The sequence below is a fragment of the Pundamilia nyererei genome, unplaced genomic scaffold (genome assembly GCF_000239375.1).
Source record: "Pundamilia nyererei isolate P.nyererei 1_Seehausen unplaced genomic scaffold, PunNye1.0 scaffold00028, whole genome shotgun sequence".
Lineage (NCBI taxonomy): Eukaryota > Metazoa > Chordata > Actinopteri > Cichliformes > Cichlidae > Pundamilia > Pundamilia nyererei.
This window is the reverse complement of record NW_005187429.1, coordinates 3,044,472-3,062,740: the sequence shown is the minus strand read 5'-3', so window position 1 is coordinate 3,062,740 and position 18,269 is coordinate 3,044,472. Positions and strand designations below refer to the sequence as shown.

The 18,269-nt window shown below is 40.5% G+C and overlaps 1 protein-coding gene across 2 annotated transcripts; it reads left to right on the top strand.

Annotated features, from left to right (window-relative positions):
• The first annotated feature begins 9,314 nt into the window (after positions 1-9,314).
• gmpr (guanosine monophosphate reductase) lies at positions 9,315-17,203 on the top strand. Of its 2 annotated transcripts, XM_005728464.1 has the most exons (10): positions 9,654-9,715; positions 11,418-11,493; positions 12,432-12,551; positions 12,767-12,850; positions 13,056-13,229; positions 13,315-13,396; positions 14,512-14,618; positions 15,119-15,161; positions 15,554-15,713; positions 16,076-17,203. In XM_005728464.1, the coding sequence occupies exons 2-10, from the start codon at positions 11,485-11,487 to the stop codon at positions 16,254-16,256; spliced, it is 960 nt and encodes a 319-aa protein (XP_005728521.1). In that variant the 5' UTR covers positions 9,654-9,715; positions 11,418-11,484; the 3' UTR covers positions 16,257-17,203. The 2 variants fall into 2 exon arrangements, with proteins under 2 accessions (XP_005728520.1, XP_005728521.1); XM_005728463.2 differs by lacking the exon at positions 11,418-11,493 and having other exon boundaries at positions 9,315-9,715.
• Positions 17,204-18,269: the final 1,066 nt, after the last annotated feature.

Below are 18,269 nucleotides of genomic sequence, written 5' to 3'. Positions count from 1 at the left end.
TTCAATATGTTGTGTGTTCAGAGTTGCTCTTCTGCATATCATGGTTAAGATGAGTGCATGGGGAGAATATGCAAACTCCACACAGGATGAGTTGAATCAGTACATTCAAACCACGGTGGTTAGCACCTTGGCCGCCGCCATGCTGCCCCTTTTCGGTCAGTTCTCTGTAAACCCCAGAGATGGCTCAGCAGTTTCCAAAACACTCACACCAACAGCCACATTCAGCATCACTTACATCACCTTTCTTCCACATATTGATGCTCTGTTTGAACTTGAGTGGAACATCTTAGTCATGTTTACATGCCTAATGTAACTGGCTGATTTATGTTAAAAAGAGGTTGAAAAAAGCACCCGATGAGTTTATTAGCAATAGCAGGGGCAAGGTGCACAGGTCTTTGTAAGCCTGACACTGTGCTAAAAAATTAATTGCAGAAAAAAACAGCCAATACCTCGAGTCATAAGCTCTTTGCAAGGTGAAACTTTTGTCACATTAAGCTAAAATATTTCTGATTCCACACAGAGGTGCATGAATTGCTTGTCGAGAAATTTCCATCAAAAGATTCAGAAGAATGGAAAGAAAACAGTTTAGTTATTCATTGAAGACTGGGAATTTCTTTGGACGAGCCTAATCTGCTGCATATTTTTGCTCAGTCACGTTTCAATAAAACACGTGTGTCTGAGCCGAGAGCCTACAAAACTTTGATGATTCTAAAACATGAAAGTTGGTTGTTTTTAAAAAGCTCACCATTAGAACCAAAGAGCAAGTCAGTGAGATATAATGTGTAAGTGATGCTGCCTGTTGTTTTAGTCTGACTGTACTATACAGGGAGCTCATTTATATTGTGATGGTGGCCTATAAAGAGCTGCAGCAGGACTCAGAGTATGTCAAAGCAAAACTACAGCTAAGGTTGTGGATATGAATCATAATGTGCACAGAAACAGGAAGTTGCTTCGCGTGTGAAACAACGCAGACATCCTACAGTCAGTAACACATATTTCTTCTGAATTGATTTACTCCCAGGAGCGGTTTATTATAAATGATAGAATAACAGCTTTTTGTTACAGATCCTTATCTAATAATTTGTGCTGCTGCCCCTCCTCTTTACTTATTGGCATAAACACTACACTTCCTCTTTGCTTCCTTTCTAACCCTGGCATCTCTGCTGGCTGAAAACGAGTACCATAAAGCACCGTTTCTCAGGAAACACCTTTGACATTTACAGCTTGGCTGCTTGGCCAGTATTTAATGGACGTGCCCAATGGGAAAGACAAACTATGACTCACTGTACCTCTGATTTTTAATTTAAAAAGAATGAAACAATTCTGAGAAATCCTTGATGCAGACCATCTCAAGTCACATAATCACGCTCCAGCAGTTATGTGGTATTCATCTTAACGGACACTGTGGTTGTGGGAATATAGAGGGGGGGAAAAACACCACAGGTTAACAAGAACTCGACTGGGTGTCAAACCATTGTCTCTGGGGAATGACGCACTTTCTGAACTTTGTTCTTCTTCTTAAACTTCTGTTTGTGTGTAAAAAAAAAACAAAAAAAAAACAAACAAACAAAAAAAGCAGAGCCTGCTGAGAAAAGACGTTATGCAGCATGTTGTTTGCGGTTCATGACAAATTTTACAGAGCTGTGCATCTTCCCTGATGGAGAAAAAATAATAAAATCTCCTTCATCCTCATCACCTTAGCTCGTCAAATAGAAAACAAATAGAATCTTTAAATTCTCGTCATTTCAACTCGTGCCAGGAAAAGAACATCAAAGTTCCTCTCCAACTTCACCCTCCCTCTGCCATGTGGTCTTCACATCTGCTTGGCCCAGTGACACACTGCCGGGGGAAACACTACTTCTGAACGTGCCGGAGATCTGGTTCCTTGGAAGCATCAGCTGGTAACCTAATACAGGGAGATACAGTCCAGTCTGAGTGTGTGTGTGTGTGTGTGTGCAAGTGTGTGCAAGTGTGTGCAAGTGCATGCCCCTGTGTTCTCTCAGAAGTTGTAAAGGGGACCAAACACCATCGCTGTGCCAAGATACACAACATTCTCCACCCAGAGGATTTAAACTTCATCATTTGCAAGCCGACTTCAGTGTGTTATAATGAAGTCTGCTGCTAACATGTGTCTTTGTGCGTATAACTGTGGCGCTTTGATGAATCATTTTAAAATCACACTGTGGAATAGGGTGCCTTGCTCTTCCTGTTATTTCCAAGTTTGCAGCTGGGCAAATAAAAATTTAAAAACTCAAAAAATGTTGGTGAGATAAAATTATCTGAGGGGAATGAATATGTTTGTTGTCACTGCCTGTCAAGAGGCTCGAATGGCTAAAAATATCCATTTCACATGATAAGAAAATAAAGAACCAGATTGTTTTAATAAGCTGACCTGTTGGGTTGTTATAGGGAAACATGGTTATATACAATACAGGCATTATATACGAGTTCCACGAACAACGAGAGCTCATACAAGCATTTACATAGTGTGTGTATACCCTTGTATCTACCTGCTTCCCTTTCACCTACTTCCTACAAAAGCTCACAGCTCAAACACAGGTCGCAGCCTCCAGTTACGACTCGTGATAAGCTGATAAACGAAGAACACAGTTAAGAAAAAGCTGTTCCTTTCTTATCAGTTTTATTGCCGCGAAAGGTTTTAAAGGGCCAACACTGCTCTGCTTGTTTATCCGTACAGTACAGTGCGACGTGCACCACGGGGCTTAAAGATCAGTGGCCTTAGTATTCTCTGTAGCCTTATCTCATGTAGATTACGTTGATGTTATCAGTCACAGAGCGATAAAGCGTCGGGTCAGACTTCTGTGTATCCAGCCTCGGTCTTTTCCAAGCTCAGTAGTTTGAATGATTTTAAACTGTCGTTTCAAGATCCTTTTAGTTCAGTCTGTTTGTTGCACGTCGAGTCAAATTGATGTTACGTAACACGATCCCACGATCCGTTCAGTCAAATGAGAATGTAGAGTGCAGTAGTTTTAGGGCTGATTTGCAAAAAGTCAGCTCATTTCAATATAGAGCACAAAAAAATCAAAGACATGACTTTTTCATCGCAAAAAGTAAACTGTGTGTCGCAAACATTAGTCTGATCAGTTTGCCCGCTTGACTTAAATATTCTCCTTCTAAGCAACAGGATCAGAAGCAAATATCTCGTTCCAACCTCTTCCACGGTTGTGTGAAACTGTAAAGTGTGAGTGTTTATTAATGAGAGTTTGTGTAGCAAATAAATGTGAAAGAGGCTGATGGGAGTGAAGAGAGCGTGGAAAATAAAGGGGTTTTTTTACCACAGAGAAGAGCTTTGGTGTCAGTGGTTAAAATGGTTTTAAGGTAACGGGATCAATTATAGACATTTAAAATAAGTTTAAAATAAACACATTTCTAACTGTCATATGAAAAATTGTAAAGTGCTGAGAGCCCGTTCTTTATGGGCGGGGCCTATTCTTTATGGACCTTTCTTGTGTGCGGAGCCTGCTTCCAACAAAGAGAATCAGGTCATTATGTCACATGAAATCCTATATAAAAACGTCTTGCTGCGTGTCTAAAACTATAGTTAAAGAATATGTAGGGTTCTTAAAATACCTTCACAACTCTGTCAAGTGTGATTAATCGATGTATCAGTGTTGTTCATTTGAAGAAAAAAGTTTCCAGTACATATTAACGCTGATCCACTGATTAATGAAATGTTCTGAGACGTGAGCGGAGGGTAAAAAAAACTATTTAGAAATTGTGGAAAATTCTAAAGTTGGTATGTTAGTATGTGTGATCGGTGGCTACTGAGCCTGAGAGTCAGAGGCCTTTGTCACATAAGGAAGAATGACAAAGAGAGACTGAAAGTAGTAAGAAGGGTGGGGAACAAGTTCAGTGGACGTGATCTGTTTGAGCGAGGGAGTTAATGTTAACAATTAACATGCTAACTGAGGCCTGTAGAGTTTGAGATGTAGCCGTCGGGTGTTTCTGAACATAGCACCATCTGGCGTTGTGGTGAATTTGCTAGGAAATCCACCCCTGAGAGGTGGAGCATTCTGTTAACATGTACCTGAGTGCTCCATGCTGATGCTCAGTTGTTCATCAGTATATCAGACCCAGGGTAAATAGAATATTTGTTTCCCTTTTGATTATAATTCTCTTCTAATGGCAAACTAGACAAGTGAATCTGAGAAAATAAACAGACTCCACATACATATGAAAAAACTAAGAAACCTTTGTATCTTTACATAAATAAGGATTACACTTCGATAAAGTACAGCTTATTAACAGTTCACTATTCTTTGAACCAGTTTGACAGTAATATAGATTTTTCCTCTGTTCCTCCTATTTTTGTCAAACCATAGAAGAGTTTCCATGCGAATCTTTAGTAAACTGAACTAATCCGGATTTACAGTGTGGTTCAGCCACACAAAAAACATACGTAGCACAAATGTCCATGGGAACAGCATCTATAGGTCCATTACTTGATCCCAAGTCACTCACTGAAAAATGAGTTATAGCAGGCCTACTCCACAGGACCAGAAACAGAAGGAAACAAACTTGGGCTGGCTGTCTCAGCCACACCAGACTTATTTGGACTAGTTCTCTAGACTGAGACATGTCTGTCCCTTTATTCATATCAACACAGTCAAAATGTTCATGTGATGCTCTGGCTAGTCTGAAGTCTTTTTCTTGGCAACATCATTCCTGTTCTTTGAAAGATAACAGGTCCACGTCTGAAATTGTAGTAGGGTTCAAGTAGATCATAAACATAATCCCACAGAGAACAGCCGGGATATTCACTTCAGTTGAACATCTTTGAGAAGGCCCAGCTGAACCACGTCCTGAACCTCGTCAGAAGGTGGTTCAGAGACACGAGTCTCAGGTCACTCAGGGTCAGTAGGATTTCTTCTACTTTTACTTCATTTCATTATTAAATGCTGCATTTCTTCCATTTGGCACGGAAGATTTTCCAAACATTTCTTGAGATTTGTGTTCTTTGTCTTTTTCTTTTTCTCTCACTTTTAAACTTGGACAGCAGAGCAACAATGTTGCTGTTCTGCTCAAGGAGAAACTCTTGCTTGTTCTCAAGCACAATCAGGTCATTCTGAATTGTTTTGATCTGCAGTTCTATCTTCAGGGATACCTGCTGTGTCTCTCTTTCCTGAATATTCTGGGGCTCCATCCGCTGGGCTATTCCTCTCTCCGCTGACTCAGTAGGTCTGTGTGATTCCTCTCTCCTGTCTCTGTCAGACACCGAATTGTTTAACATGTATTCATGTTGCGACATTTAAAAGTTTAATGCAAACAAACAAACAAAAAACTGACCAAAGACACTGACTGACTCAGTCATTTATCTTTTTCCTTCACATGGTTCACCAGACTTCCCTTCCCTGCTTTTCTTTCTTTTTACTTTGCTGTCTAATGAAGGTGACTCCCCCTTCTTACTGCTTTCAGAAATACTGAAAGTAGTAAGAAGGGTGGGACTTGATCTGTTTCAGCGAGGGAGTTGTCTTTATCACATGATCAGTCTGTCACATTATTGTGGAGGAATTTTGATCCACTCTTCTACACTCCACAATGTTGCTTCAGTTCATCAAAGGCCTTCACAGTTAGATGTAGCTATCAGGTGTTTTGCAGTTTTTCTGAACATAGCACCACCTGGCTGTGCTATGTCTGGATGAATTTGCTGGGAAGGCCACCCCTGAGAGGTGTAGCATTCTGCTAACACACACCTGAGTGCTCTATGCTGATGCTCAGTTGTTTATCAGTATGTCAGGCCCAGGGTCAAAAGAATATTTGTTTCCCCTTTAAATAATATTTTTTCCTAAGGAAATATTAATCAAGTGAATCTGAGAAAATAAACAGACCTCACATACATTTATAAAAACAATATACAAATATTTAAACTTTAACCTTAAACAGTGACATTTCTAAACATATTTGCAAACATGCTCTTTACACCAATGTAACATTTTATTATTTAGAGATCCATTATAATATCTTTCAAAAAAGCATCTCTTCACAGCCCTCCAAAATCTGTTTCATGCATTAACGTTACTCTGGAGCTAACAGTGCTGATGAGACTTTATCTCTGCATTAGGCTGAGTAATATGAGACTGGATCTGTGAAAAAGGTCTGACGCCTTGATCCTACACAACCCTGTGCTCTAGATTTAAAAACGATGGTATCGCACGACTCAGTCTCTTTCTAAGCTCCACGACCTGCAGCAACAACATGCTGCATACATACTATTAATAACACTGATATAACATTAATAACATATAATACTCTAACATACTATTATATGTTATATGATTTTAACGCTCAAGCAACTAAGCACTAAAGTACTGAAGCATTTGTTTCAGTAGTTCAAATGTTTTTGTTCCATGTACCTGTTTCTGTCGGTAGTATTTTTGCTCAACTTATTGCATGAAATTGTTGTAACAGCTACTCTTACTTCTATTATTAATAGAAGCTTATTACCTATGATTATTATTATTACTTCTTAATTATATTCTTATTATTACTTCTATTTAACTATTTTCCAGACTCAAATCATCTGCACAAAATACTTAAAATCTTACATACAATATAGTTTTCATACATAATGTACGCTCACTCGAGTATACATTATGTATGTATATTAGAAAACTGTATTAGATACACCTTGCTAGTACCTGGTTAGACCTCCTTTGTAACATAGATTTAACAAGGTGCTGGAAACATCCCTGGAGATTTTGAGCCATATTGAGCCATGATAGCATGACACAGTTGCTGCAGATATGCTGGCTGAACATTCATGATATGAATCTCTGTTGTTGAGATGTGTTGACTGTGGAGGTTATTTGAATACAGTTGTCGTGTTCCAGGAACGAGTTTGAGATGATTTGAACTCTGCGACATGGTGTCTTATTATGCTGGAAGCAGCTGTATGACGATGGGTACACTGTGATCACCAGCAGCCTGAACCCTTGACACAAGGAAGGATGAATCCGTGCTTTCATGTTGTTTACATTAAATTCTGACCCTACCCTCTACATGAACTGAAATCGAGGCTCATCAAAGCAAGCAACATTTCTCCAATTTTGGTGAGCACGTACAAACTGCTGGCTCACATTTCTGCTCTTAGCTGACACGAGTGACCCCCGATGTGGTCTTGTGCTGCGGATGCCCATCTGCTCTGCATTCAAAGATGCTCTTCTGCAGTTGTTCCTCTCAGTTAGAAGCAGTCTGAATTCTGCTCTGACCTCTGAGGTCAACAAGGCATTTAAATCACTCAATGGATATTTTCTCTTTTTCAGACCACTCTGTAAAATACTCAGACCAGCCTGTCTGGCACCACCAACCGCGTCACATTCAAAGTCACTTTCTCACCCATTTCAATGCTCAATTTGACCTAAATGCACTGAGTTGCTGCCATGTGATTGGCTGATTAGACATTTGCATTAACACTCAGTTGATCGGGTGTACCTAATCTTTTTTTTTTTTAATAGAGTTATACCGTAGTTAAAATTAACCTCACCTTTATCAGCTGCGATATGAAGTGATATTTTTACTAATGCATCACTAAAAACAATTACAATTCAATGATATATTTTGCACTGGTATTATCACAAAATAAATAAAAGCTGAGAGATGATAGAAGAATGCCTCTGCATGTGAACATCAGGAAGGGACATCCTGTTCCCAGGAAAAACTTAAACAAGTGTTGTGTTGACGCTCCTCTTCTGACGTTCATATAGTATCTGTTTTCTGACACTCTGCTGACATCTGCTGGCTTGACCGGAAACTGTAACGGGGCTCTTTATTTCCTCAGCTGCTATTTAAAAGATGCTACTGGGTTTAGTATGAATACACTGACTAATAATAATAAATATCATTAATAACATAAATATAATAAATGTAATTGATTCAGAGCGTAAGGTTGCAGGGTAAGAAATCATTATAATACATTTTTAGCGTGTTGCTTATGAAAGATGATTTATTTTTATGAGACAAAATGGTTTAGGTGTAATTAGAAATTTCTAGTCAAACACAGAAACGTTGGTACTGGGTCTGTGACTCAGGGTTTTGTGTTTATTGGTTAATTTATATTCTTGGATTATTGTCATTCTTGGTTTTCTGCTTGTGTTTATTCTTAGTTCCCAGGATTTAATTTTCTGTTACTTTGCCTTCCCCGTGTTCCTCGTCTAATCACTCGTCTTCATGTTCCCTCTGTCTCCCCAGTCAGTTATGTCTCTATGTCTCAGTGTCAAGTCCACGTGTTTGTTAATGTCTCTTGTCTCCTGTTTTATTTTGATAGTCCCTGTCCTGTGTGCGGTGCATTCTGCTTTGCTTCCTTTGTCTCTTTATGTCTAATTAGTCCTAGCTGTGTTTCCCTCCTGTTTCTCACTCCCTCATTACTGCCTCTGTATTTAAGCACCGTGTTTTCCTTTGTTGGTTGCTAGTCTGTCAGCGCTTCTTCCCCTGAGTCAGCTCCTTGATGTTTTGTGTCTCTTGCCCCTCTCTCTTGGTTGTAAGATCTTTGTAACATTTTCCTAGTCTCCTCATGTACTCTAATTGCCTTCCTTTTTCTTTTTTTTCTTTTTTCTTTTTTGAGGGGGCGTGGGTCCACTTATTCCCTTATTTTCTTATCCAGTTTGCTCAAATTTGTAAGGACACAATTCAAACCATGCTGAGTTTTCAGCTAATAGCTCTCTAAGAATCCCCTTGTTGTTGCTACAACTCCATGTAATGCCTGTCTGATTGTGTTAGCTTTAGCATCTTTTCTAGATTCAATTAAAGAATAAACGATGTGTTTTGTGACAAGCTGCAAGTACCAAAGTGTCTAAAGAGAGAAAGATTTAAAACTGGTTCTTTGCTAACCTGTCGAGTTGTTCTTGTTGTTCTTGTTTTTGGCTAGTCACAACACAGGCTTAAATAATTCGTATAGGGTTAACAAAAAAATATTCCTCTGGAAATGTTCACAGAAACACTTGAAACACCTTCAGAAAGGCCTTGGTAGCTATTGCTGAAGACAACTTGACAACAAGACAGTCTGGCTCCTTGAAAGCAAAATATAAAGAAATAAGAGGTGGCTCAAGACTTTTGCACACTACCGCACATGTGTGCATATGAATCTACGTGACTGATTTAGTTTTTAGTTTTAGCTTTTGTTTGTTAGCTTGTCCTCACGCTGTCTTGCCCATCGACAGCAAAGGGAGCAATGCCCCAGCTGGACACCAGGTGTGCTCTTTAGCACTGCAGCACGCGAGCCACTGCAGTGCTGCCATGTCTGTGAGTGTGTGTGTGTGTGTGTGTGTGTGTGTGTCTGCAGATGGGACAGCCCGGACCTGCTTGCCAGCTCAGCCACTGCTGCTCCTGCCATTCAGCTGAAGAGCGGCGAAGGGGGGAGGCACGCTAGGCTGGAGCGAGAAAAAAGACAGAAAGAGGGGGGGAGAGAGAGTCCAGGCCCAAATAAAGACATGGGGGCCAGGACTGGGCTGGGTCCCGCTTTGCTATAAAAACGCTGGCCTCCTTGAGACTCGGGTTTGGTGGTTGGGGCTTGGGACCAGCGACCACCACAGCTGCTGCAGTCTTCCTCGGGGGAGCTACGTCTGCATACTCACCATCATCGTCCTGGTCATCATTTCTGGGGGCATTCAAGATGCCTCGAGTGGACGCAGACCTCAAGCTGGACTTTAAAGATGTCCTTTTCAGACCCAAGAGGAGCAGCCTGAAGAGCCGCTCAGAGGTCGGTCCTGTTAATTACGTCTGCTCATTACGCATAACTCACGCATTACAGGTATAGTGTAATCAACCATCAGAACAGCTCTTTGGGTTAGACAGGTGTATTCTCCTGCGCATTGTGCCGCAATATCGTGTTAACTGTTTGTACATGAGGGCAGATTGATGAGGGTGGCGTCCTGGAGCTGTCTAGTTCTGATCAAATGCGAAAAATACTTTACATTTACTCCTAAATCAACAAAGATACCTCGTTGAAGGAGTAAAATGCGTCCTTGTCTTGTTTAATGTTGAGCTATCAGGTGTACACTGCCTCTGTGCTGGGCTGAAACAGTGTAACAGCGGAGTGACCTTCTTAAAGGTGACAGGAAACAGGCTGGACACAGGCATAAAAGAACATTTTGATCAGTTTGGCCTTGATCTAGTTACCTGTCATTATTATCTAAAGCAGACTAAGCAGGCCACGTTGTGTCCAACATCACCATACTTGTGGTGGCACTAGATCTAAAGCAAAGAGTTTGAGCCCTCTGAGGGAGCAAGCAACATGAGACACAGGAGACTTCTCAGAAAAGTTGTTTAAAAATAGGACGGAGCGTGTTGCAGCCAACCAGAGCACATTCCACATGCCACAGAGATATCAGTATAACAGCAGCTTTAATCACATCGATTCAGGTCTCAGACACATGTGTGGCACCTGATGAATGCGGTTTGGTTATTTTGATATTTCAGATCGTAATGTGGGCAGCGGGCCGCGACTGAGACCACTGGATGATTTATTTTAAGTACATATTTTGCAGTGATGTGGTTTATTTTCAGCTTGATGGTGTTGGTGGCGGGGGTTAGTCTTTGTTATGACAGGACAGACTGAGAGTAGACAGGAAGAGAAAGACAGCAGGGGGAAGACACACAGCGAATGGCCCTGCAATAGCCTTGCTGCACATGGGTCTTCTGCTCAACCTGGTGAGCTACACCAGCATCATTACTTTCTCATTATTAATGGTGAATAGAAAGGAAGTAAACTGAAAGTCCTGAGTCAGTGTGCAGCATCTGCTGATGTGCTGGAGCGAGTCAATATAGACTATAGAATATCTCCCTCGTCCATGTCTTCCACCTCTTTCCTTCCTCTCACTATTATGAGGCATGACCTCATTATATGCCCACATTAAAAGTTATGGTGCATTGCGTACGGTAAGTCTGTAGCTTAAGTAGCTTTGCATAATAAATGTCTTGGTTCTAGTCAACAAAAGCATTCAGCACTAAGAGGGAGCCATTTAGAAAACTTGTTTTTAACTGTTGGCAAGGCAACTCACCGTTATGTCCCACTTTTTGACAACTATGCCGACCGTCTTTACCTTCTTTTTTTCTAGTTTGAAATTTTACCAGTTAGACACATTTCTACATTTTCTACATATTAATACTGATGGTTGGTGATTAAAACCCCCAATATTCTGATATTTTGGCATTTGTTGACCCTAATTTTTTTTTGTTGTTGTTGGCATTTATAGCCCTTTTCCACTGGTAGCTACTCGGCATGGTTCAACTAGACTCGGTTTTTAGGGTTTTCCATTAGGTGGTAGAATCTGTGCCAGGGAGGAGAAATGGCTACACAAAAAACAACAATGTGGTCGCTGAGTCTGACTAGAAGCCATGCACGGAACAGCAGGTATACCATCGCCTTAACATCCTCCACTGTTGTTCAATTTATGTCACAGGACTGTGTAACGACCTCACACACATAAGGTGGAACTCGATTGTAATGGAAAAACATCCAAAACCGAGATGAGTCGTGTAAGTACTAGTAGAAAAAGGCTATCACAGTTATTTACAAGTGAGAAGTTTCAGAGTGCCCTCTGGTGGACAAACTATGCAATATCATTCACACCATGGTGAAGGGTATTTCTGCTGTCTCTTCTTTAGTTTTTAAAATTTTTATTATTGGCCGTTAAATGCAGATACTGAAAGATCGGCAAATAACTATTATCAGCCAATAATATTAGCCTCAGTAAACACATTTAGATTGCTTACATTAGCTAACATTAGTAAGCTATACCAGACCAAGTAATGCTACAGCAGTAAAGCCACCAAGACTGTTGAACGATGGTTCTGGGAGAAGATTCTTGAGTAGTAACAAAGTTCAGCGTTTAGATCGTTAACTGGAAAAAAGGTTTATTTTAATGATTTAATTTGAAAGAAATAATTTCCGCAAGTGACTCAAACACTTTCCTGAAAATGGTGCAGCTTGTGTGTCACATTGAGCTCAGCTCAGCACAGGCATATCCATTAGAAGCTGTCCATTAGATCTAAAACAGCGGTCCCCAACCGGTTTATGCCCGACAATATTTTCACGGACCGGCCTTTAAGGTGTCGCGGATAAATACAACAAAATAAAACTAGTACCGGTACAGAAAAAAAGAAGATTTATTCATAACACACGTGAAAAGACCCAGGAAAAGCGAGTTAACGATAAAAACGATAACAAAATAACGCTGAAAACTGATAAAAACCCTGAAAACCATACATTTCACACCTGAGCCTCAACTCTCGCGGCCCGGTACCAAACGACTCACGGACCGGTCCGAGGCCCGGGGGTTGGGGACCACTGATCTAAATGATTCAGTGCACCCATGCACACTCAGGAGACGAGTATTAGCCTTCTCATATTTCCAAGAAAAATGACAAGGATAAAAAAATACTAATAAATTTTAAAAAATTCCTTCCGTCCTCAGGTGGATCTTCAGAGGACCTTTACATTCCGCAACTCTAAGCAGACCTACACAGGTATCCCCATCATTGCAGCCAACATGGACACCACAGGAACATTTGAGATGGCACAAGTTCTCAGTAAAGTGAGTGAAGACAATAGTTATAAAAAAATAAATAAATTAAAAATACATTTGTTTTATTTTGTATGGTTGTGGATTCATCAGCAGGTTACTTCTGTTCAAGTTGAAGGACAATGATGGATGATAGAGAGAATGTCAGTGGCCCAAATATCTAAGATATTTCTGAATCTCTCATTTTCTTCCTGTCTTCCTTTCTGTCTGACTGCTTCTTTCTTTAGCACACCCTCTTCACAGCCATTCATAAACACTACTCTGTAGAAGACTGGAAAAACTTTGCTGCTAGTCACCCAGAGTGCTTAGAGGTAAGACTTCCAGTCTTTGCTTTAACGTAGTCTGTGTGTGTGGATTCTCAGTCATCCAGGTCATCGCCTTAAGAGCTGGAAAAGAAGGAACTGGAACTTAGAGAAGTCCAGTTGCCTTCTTTTAAGCTCTTAAGACTTTTTACATGTATGTTGTCTCTCATAAGAAACTAGAAAATCAAAATAAAACACATTTTCATTCCCATAGCACGTAGCTGCTAGCTCAGGGAGCGGCAGTGGAGATCTGGAGAAGCTGTGTGCCATCCTGGAAGCCGTCCCTGCCCTCAAGTACATTTGCCTGGACGTGGCCAATGGCTACTCTGAGTACTTTGTGGAGTTTGTCAAGAAAGTCAGAGAAAAGTTCCCCAAACACACCATCATGGTAGGAAAGACAGTGCCTCACGTTGGCTGGCAGTTTGTCTCCTGGTGGATTATGGGATATTTAAGACTGTGTGCTGGTATTGCAGGCTGGCAACGTGGTAACAGGAGAGATGGTGGAGGAACTCATCCTGTCTGGGGCTGACATCATCAAAGTGGGCATCGGGCCAGGTGAGTGGGTACAAAGGTCTCTTAACACTAAGCTGCACGGTCCTCAAACACAGAGACCAGCAGTGAGGCATGCAAACACAGATGAGACATAAGACAGAGACGTACAGCATTTTAAACCAAGTATAGCGGTCATGTTACACGCCATTAAGTTACTGACTCATTGCATGACTAATGTAGCCACTCTAACGTTGCTGTGGAGACATGAAAAATGTGGTTTTACTGGTACGATTACAGCAGACTAATGTTTGGGATCATTGTCATGCTGACAAATTAAGCCGTCGCCAATCGGACACTTTGCAGATGGTATTGCACGGTTTGTTTGTTTAATCAGGATTCCCATTCCCAGCCTCAGACTTATCTGTCCTTCCTGGGTTTACTTGCAAACTCAGTCCAACAACAACACGACAGAAAAATGAAAGAAGCTGTTTTTTTTTTCCTAACACAGATAGCACTGAGTTTCATAGAGCGAATATAAAAATGGCAAAAAATAATAAGATGAAGCTGCTTGTTTTCTAACGGGTGCGCCTTTGAATCACAATCATTACTAAGCAGCTGAATACTAAAGAAAATTCCATCAATTTTGGAGATTCCCAACGGCAGTGGCTGAAACACAGCCCCAAACCAAGACGCTGTGTGTAAAAATGGCACTCACTGTGGTACTGTTGTGTTTGTTTGTTTTTTACACTGCACACCATGCCAACATTTGGCAAATTTTTAGCTATTAACTCCTTGCGAATCACCTTGATGGTGCAAAACTCCTATTTTATGCTTGTCAAAATGTGTTGTTACCAAAAATGGTGCGTTTTTTGTGACAGCCTGCTAGTAAAAATGTGCCTTAAGATACAATTTTATGTGCAGACACAACACTTGACATGGGTGCCTTTATTGTGCTTTTATGGTTCACAGGTCAGTGTCACATGATGTAACAAACAAAAACACTCCTTAAAAAGTCAGGTGCATGATTGGACTAAAAGCCAATCATGCACCTGAGTAGTCACCTGACTTGAACAGATTAAAAAAGACGGCAGGTTCCTGTAGTTACAACAGCAGCAATCAGCACAGGCGGAGAGAGAGATAAAGATGTGGTTCTCTAATGTGTGCTCTGATTGTTGCAGGTTCTGTGTGCACAACAAGGATCAAGACAGGAGTGGGTTACCCACAGCTCAGTGCTGTTATAGAGTGTGCAGACTCCGCTCATGGACTCAAAGGTCACATTATCTCTGTAAGTCCACAATATAATTTTTTTTAAAAATAAAAATAATGAAGTCAAACAGTAATCAAAGTAAATATTGGCAATTTCTGCAACAGTAGGAAAGCTGTCTGCAGAATATGCTGCAAATGTGCAAGAGGCTGAAATGAAAATGATACAAAGCAGAGTGCAATGATGTGGTTTTCATGTAGATACTGAAAATGCATCAAAGAGATTTCCATTTTAAATTGTGTTGTACTTGGAGGACAGGGTGGCAAACAGTGAGCAACAGAAGAGCATTTATTGCTTGAAAGACCAGGTTTTTTCTCGTCAGTTCAGCAGGTGTAACACACTGTAAACATGTGCAAAAACCAAAAAACATGTGCAATTATGCATCACTAGATTTGTTCATGCATGTTACTGAAGGTTTCCAGCCAATAGGGGGAGCAGTTTAGTCCTAAAATTAAACATTAAACCTGCTTCTCTGACCTAATGTGAACCAGTAAACTGACATGTGTTTAACTTCTGTTAAGGATGGTGGCTGCAGTTGCCCTGGAGATGTAGCTAAGGCCTTTGGTGAGTAACCAACCCCACGCTGTAAGAAATGCCCCAGTTAAATTACAGTGAAGTAGTGGCAAATCTATTTCCCAGATTACTTTTGTATGTATATACAGCTTACCTGCTGTAATCTACAAAAAACACATCTTGAGGTAAAAACATTTACATAATGGTGTCGCATACAATTGTGATTATACTGTTTTTTTTAGTCTTTTACGATATAATCTCCATGACTTCATGCCCTTGTCCAAATTCCCTGACTTCAGCTTCGTGTGCTTCCCCATTCTTCACACTGCATGGCTACGGGAATGCTGTGGTCAACAGTGCGCTGTGTTTGTCTCTTCAAACTTGCTGTGTTGTTCTATACATCTTACCTCTGTGCCTACTCTGGCTGTGCCTCTGCTCCTCAGGTGCCGGTGCTGACTTTGTAATGATGGGAGGAATGCTCGCAGGCCACGACCAGTGCTCCGGAGAGGTCATTGAGAAAAATGGCAAGAAGTACAAACTATTTTACGGCATGAGCTCCGACACAGCCATGAAGAAATACACTGGGGGAGTTGCCGAGTATAGGTGAGATAGTGATACCCTGAGACTCGCAGCAACACCTGTGAGTCATTCATTTTGGCTTCATCTGTGTTGCTATGGGAATTCCTTTTTTTTTTGATTGCTTACAGTAACAGTGTATTATTATAGACACACTTTAATCACTCAGGTGTTTGCAACATTTTTTTTCTTATTGAATCCATTTCATACTTTGATGATTCATAACACAGACAAAAGAATTCTAGAACTCCAAAAGTTGCCTTTATAAAAAAAAGATGAGCCCATTTTAAACTTTCATGCTCTGGTCTTGTACTAGAATAGATGAGCAGATATTTTACCAAAGAAAGGTTTCTAAAGTCCACCTTCTCACCTCTTTCCTTGGCTCCCAGGGCATCAGAGGGGAGGACGGTCGAGGTTCCCTACAAAGGAGATGTGGAAAATACCATCCGGGATGTGCTGGGGGGCCTGCGCTCCACCTGCACCTATGTGGGTGCCGCCAAACTCAAAGAGCTGAGCCGCAGAACCACCTTTATCCGTGTCACACAGCAGTCTAGCTATATGTTCACTTAAGGAGGTGGTACTACTTTCTCCCAGTAGCAGCAGGACCACATACAGACCTACACCTCACTTCACCACGCACCTGTTTCTCTCAGGATATCTGCTGTCCGAAAGCTTTCAACTCCTTCGGGCTGCAATTAAACCAACTCAAAAAATTTGACTTGAATTACCCAGATGGATAACAACACTCTACTCTCTTTAATCTCACAGTGAGTGTGTTTCTATGCTTGCAGAAACCAATAAAGTACTGTTGTAATTTATGCAGACATTGTTTTTGAATGGGAATGTGTAAATACGCTTCACCTGCTACCTTTCAGTTTTGGGAAACGGCAGTGAAACTACTACAGTAGAGCTTTTTCAGAAACTTGTATATAAAGTTGTTACTGGAGGATATTTCAACATTAACAACATATCGAGAGCAAGCAAGAATATGAGATTTGTAAAACACACTCAGCAGGAACGTGTTGGTATTAGTGGGAAGATCAATGATTTTGCTGAAGTGTATCCTAAAATGAATGTGCAAGTTGATATGCGAGATTAAGAGACTCCGGCCTTTAATTGTCAAGGCAGAAATTGTGTTGCAATAAACTGCATGGAGAACCTTGTGCTGGTTTCCTCAGTGGTGTTGGTCTTTCAGTTTGAACTGAGTTGGGACGCTTTCATAATGAGAATGAAGTCTTCACAGTTTGTGCATTTCAAGTATTTGGTATATTTACTTAAAAATGTGTCCCTCATTTTAAATCATGCAAGTCTAGAGATTTGTGCCTTTTACTGCATTGTAAAGTAACGTAACGATGAAATTAAACGCAGGAAATGAAAACCTACACTATGTAATGCATACTGTGATAACTAACAGAATTACATTGTTTATTGCGGTGAAGACAGAAAATGGAAGTCATTAATCAGTGAATGATTAACATAATTCCTCTTTCTGGACAATAAACTGTAACTAGAAGCTTTTGAGATTTCGGTTTCTTTTTCTGATTTAAAAGTTTCAACAAAAAAAAAGAAGAAGTGGTAAACCAACTACCAAGATGTCTGGCTTGGAGTTGAGACCATTTAGATTCATGTTGCATTACAACGAAACTTCTTTCATCACTTACTGCTCACATATTTCTAATATTTCTTTGTTGCTGGTGTTGCCACTTCCTGTGAAAACAAAGCTGCATGGAGTAGCTGCTATAAGATCAGGAGGAGAGTACTACAACTGAAGGTGGAATGAAACAGTCGTTTCTTTTGTGCTGCTGGTCACATGTTGGGTCCTTGAAAACTTGTTTCTAATGTATATTTAGGTCCTTAAGTGTTTATAATTTTGCTTGTGTACACCACCACAGTGGATTTTAAATCAATCAAGAAGCCTCTGATAGGTTCATTTATTATTTTTCCCAGATAGACTCCCTCACATGTCTTTGCACTTCCTATTCAGAGTGAACAGCTACCAAATACAAGGTCAGCAGATTGAATCAACTCCAGAGTTTTATCTGCTTAATTTGTCATGAAATAATGGGGGAACAGGCCTCAACAGGTTCAAAAAATGCTTCCCTGCCAGTCGTCCAATTACGTTCAAGCCTTGGGACTATGATTTGACTATGTTTTAAATATGGCTGTAATTCCTAAACAGTTAATGCAAAACCTTTGTGAAGCCCTTTGAGTTAAAGCCGAACGTTTGCAATTAAATCACATCTTTTTTATTCAATTTATAATCCACTGTGATTGTACAGAGACACAATGTCAGTGTCCAAATAGGACCAAACTGTAATAGTTAGCTAAGCCCACACAGTGAGCTCTGTGCAAGGAGGCAAAAATCAATAACCTTCAGGGGCTACAAATATTAATCTGTTTGACTACCATGTTTCATTTTGTATTCTTCTATACCAGCTTTTTGGTTGCAGTGTGGCTTTTAGACAGAGCAAGCACTTCATAACTCCGAAGCTTCGGAAAGGCTCAAAACTGTAGGGCAGGTGTTATGTAGCCCACTAAACACTAGATGGAGATATTATAAAAGGTACCAATTTCAGCACTGGG

What these genes read in the sequence shown, in the direction of transcription:
- gmpr (XM_005728463.2), top strand. Translation starts at nt 9,629, where the DNA reads ATGCCTCGAGTGGACGCAGACCTCAAGCTGGACTTTAAAGATGTCCTT. An exon ending in TGGCACAAGTTCTCAGTAAA is followed by an intron (nt 12,552 to 12,766) that starts GTGAGTGAAGAC and finishes TTCTTTCTTTAG; the next exon opens with CACACCCTCTTCACAGCCAT. An exon ending in CAAAGTGGGCATCGGGCCAG is followed by an intron (nt 13,397 to 14,511) that starts GTGAGTGGGTAC and finishes TGATTGTTGCAG; the next exon opens with GTTCTGTGTGCACAACAAGG.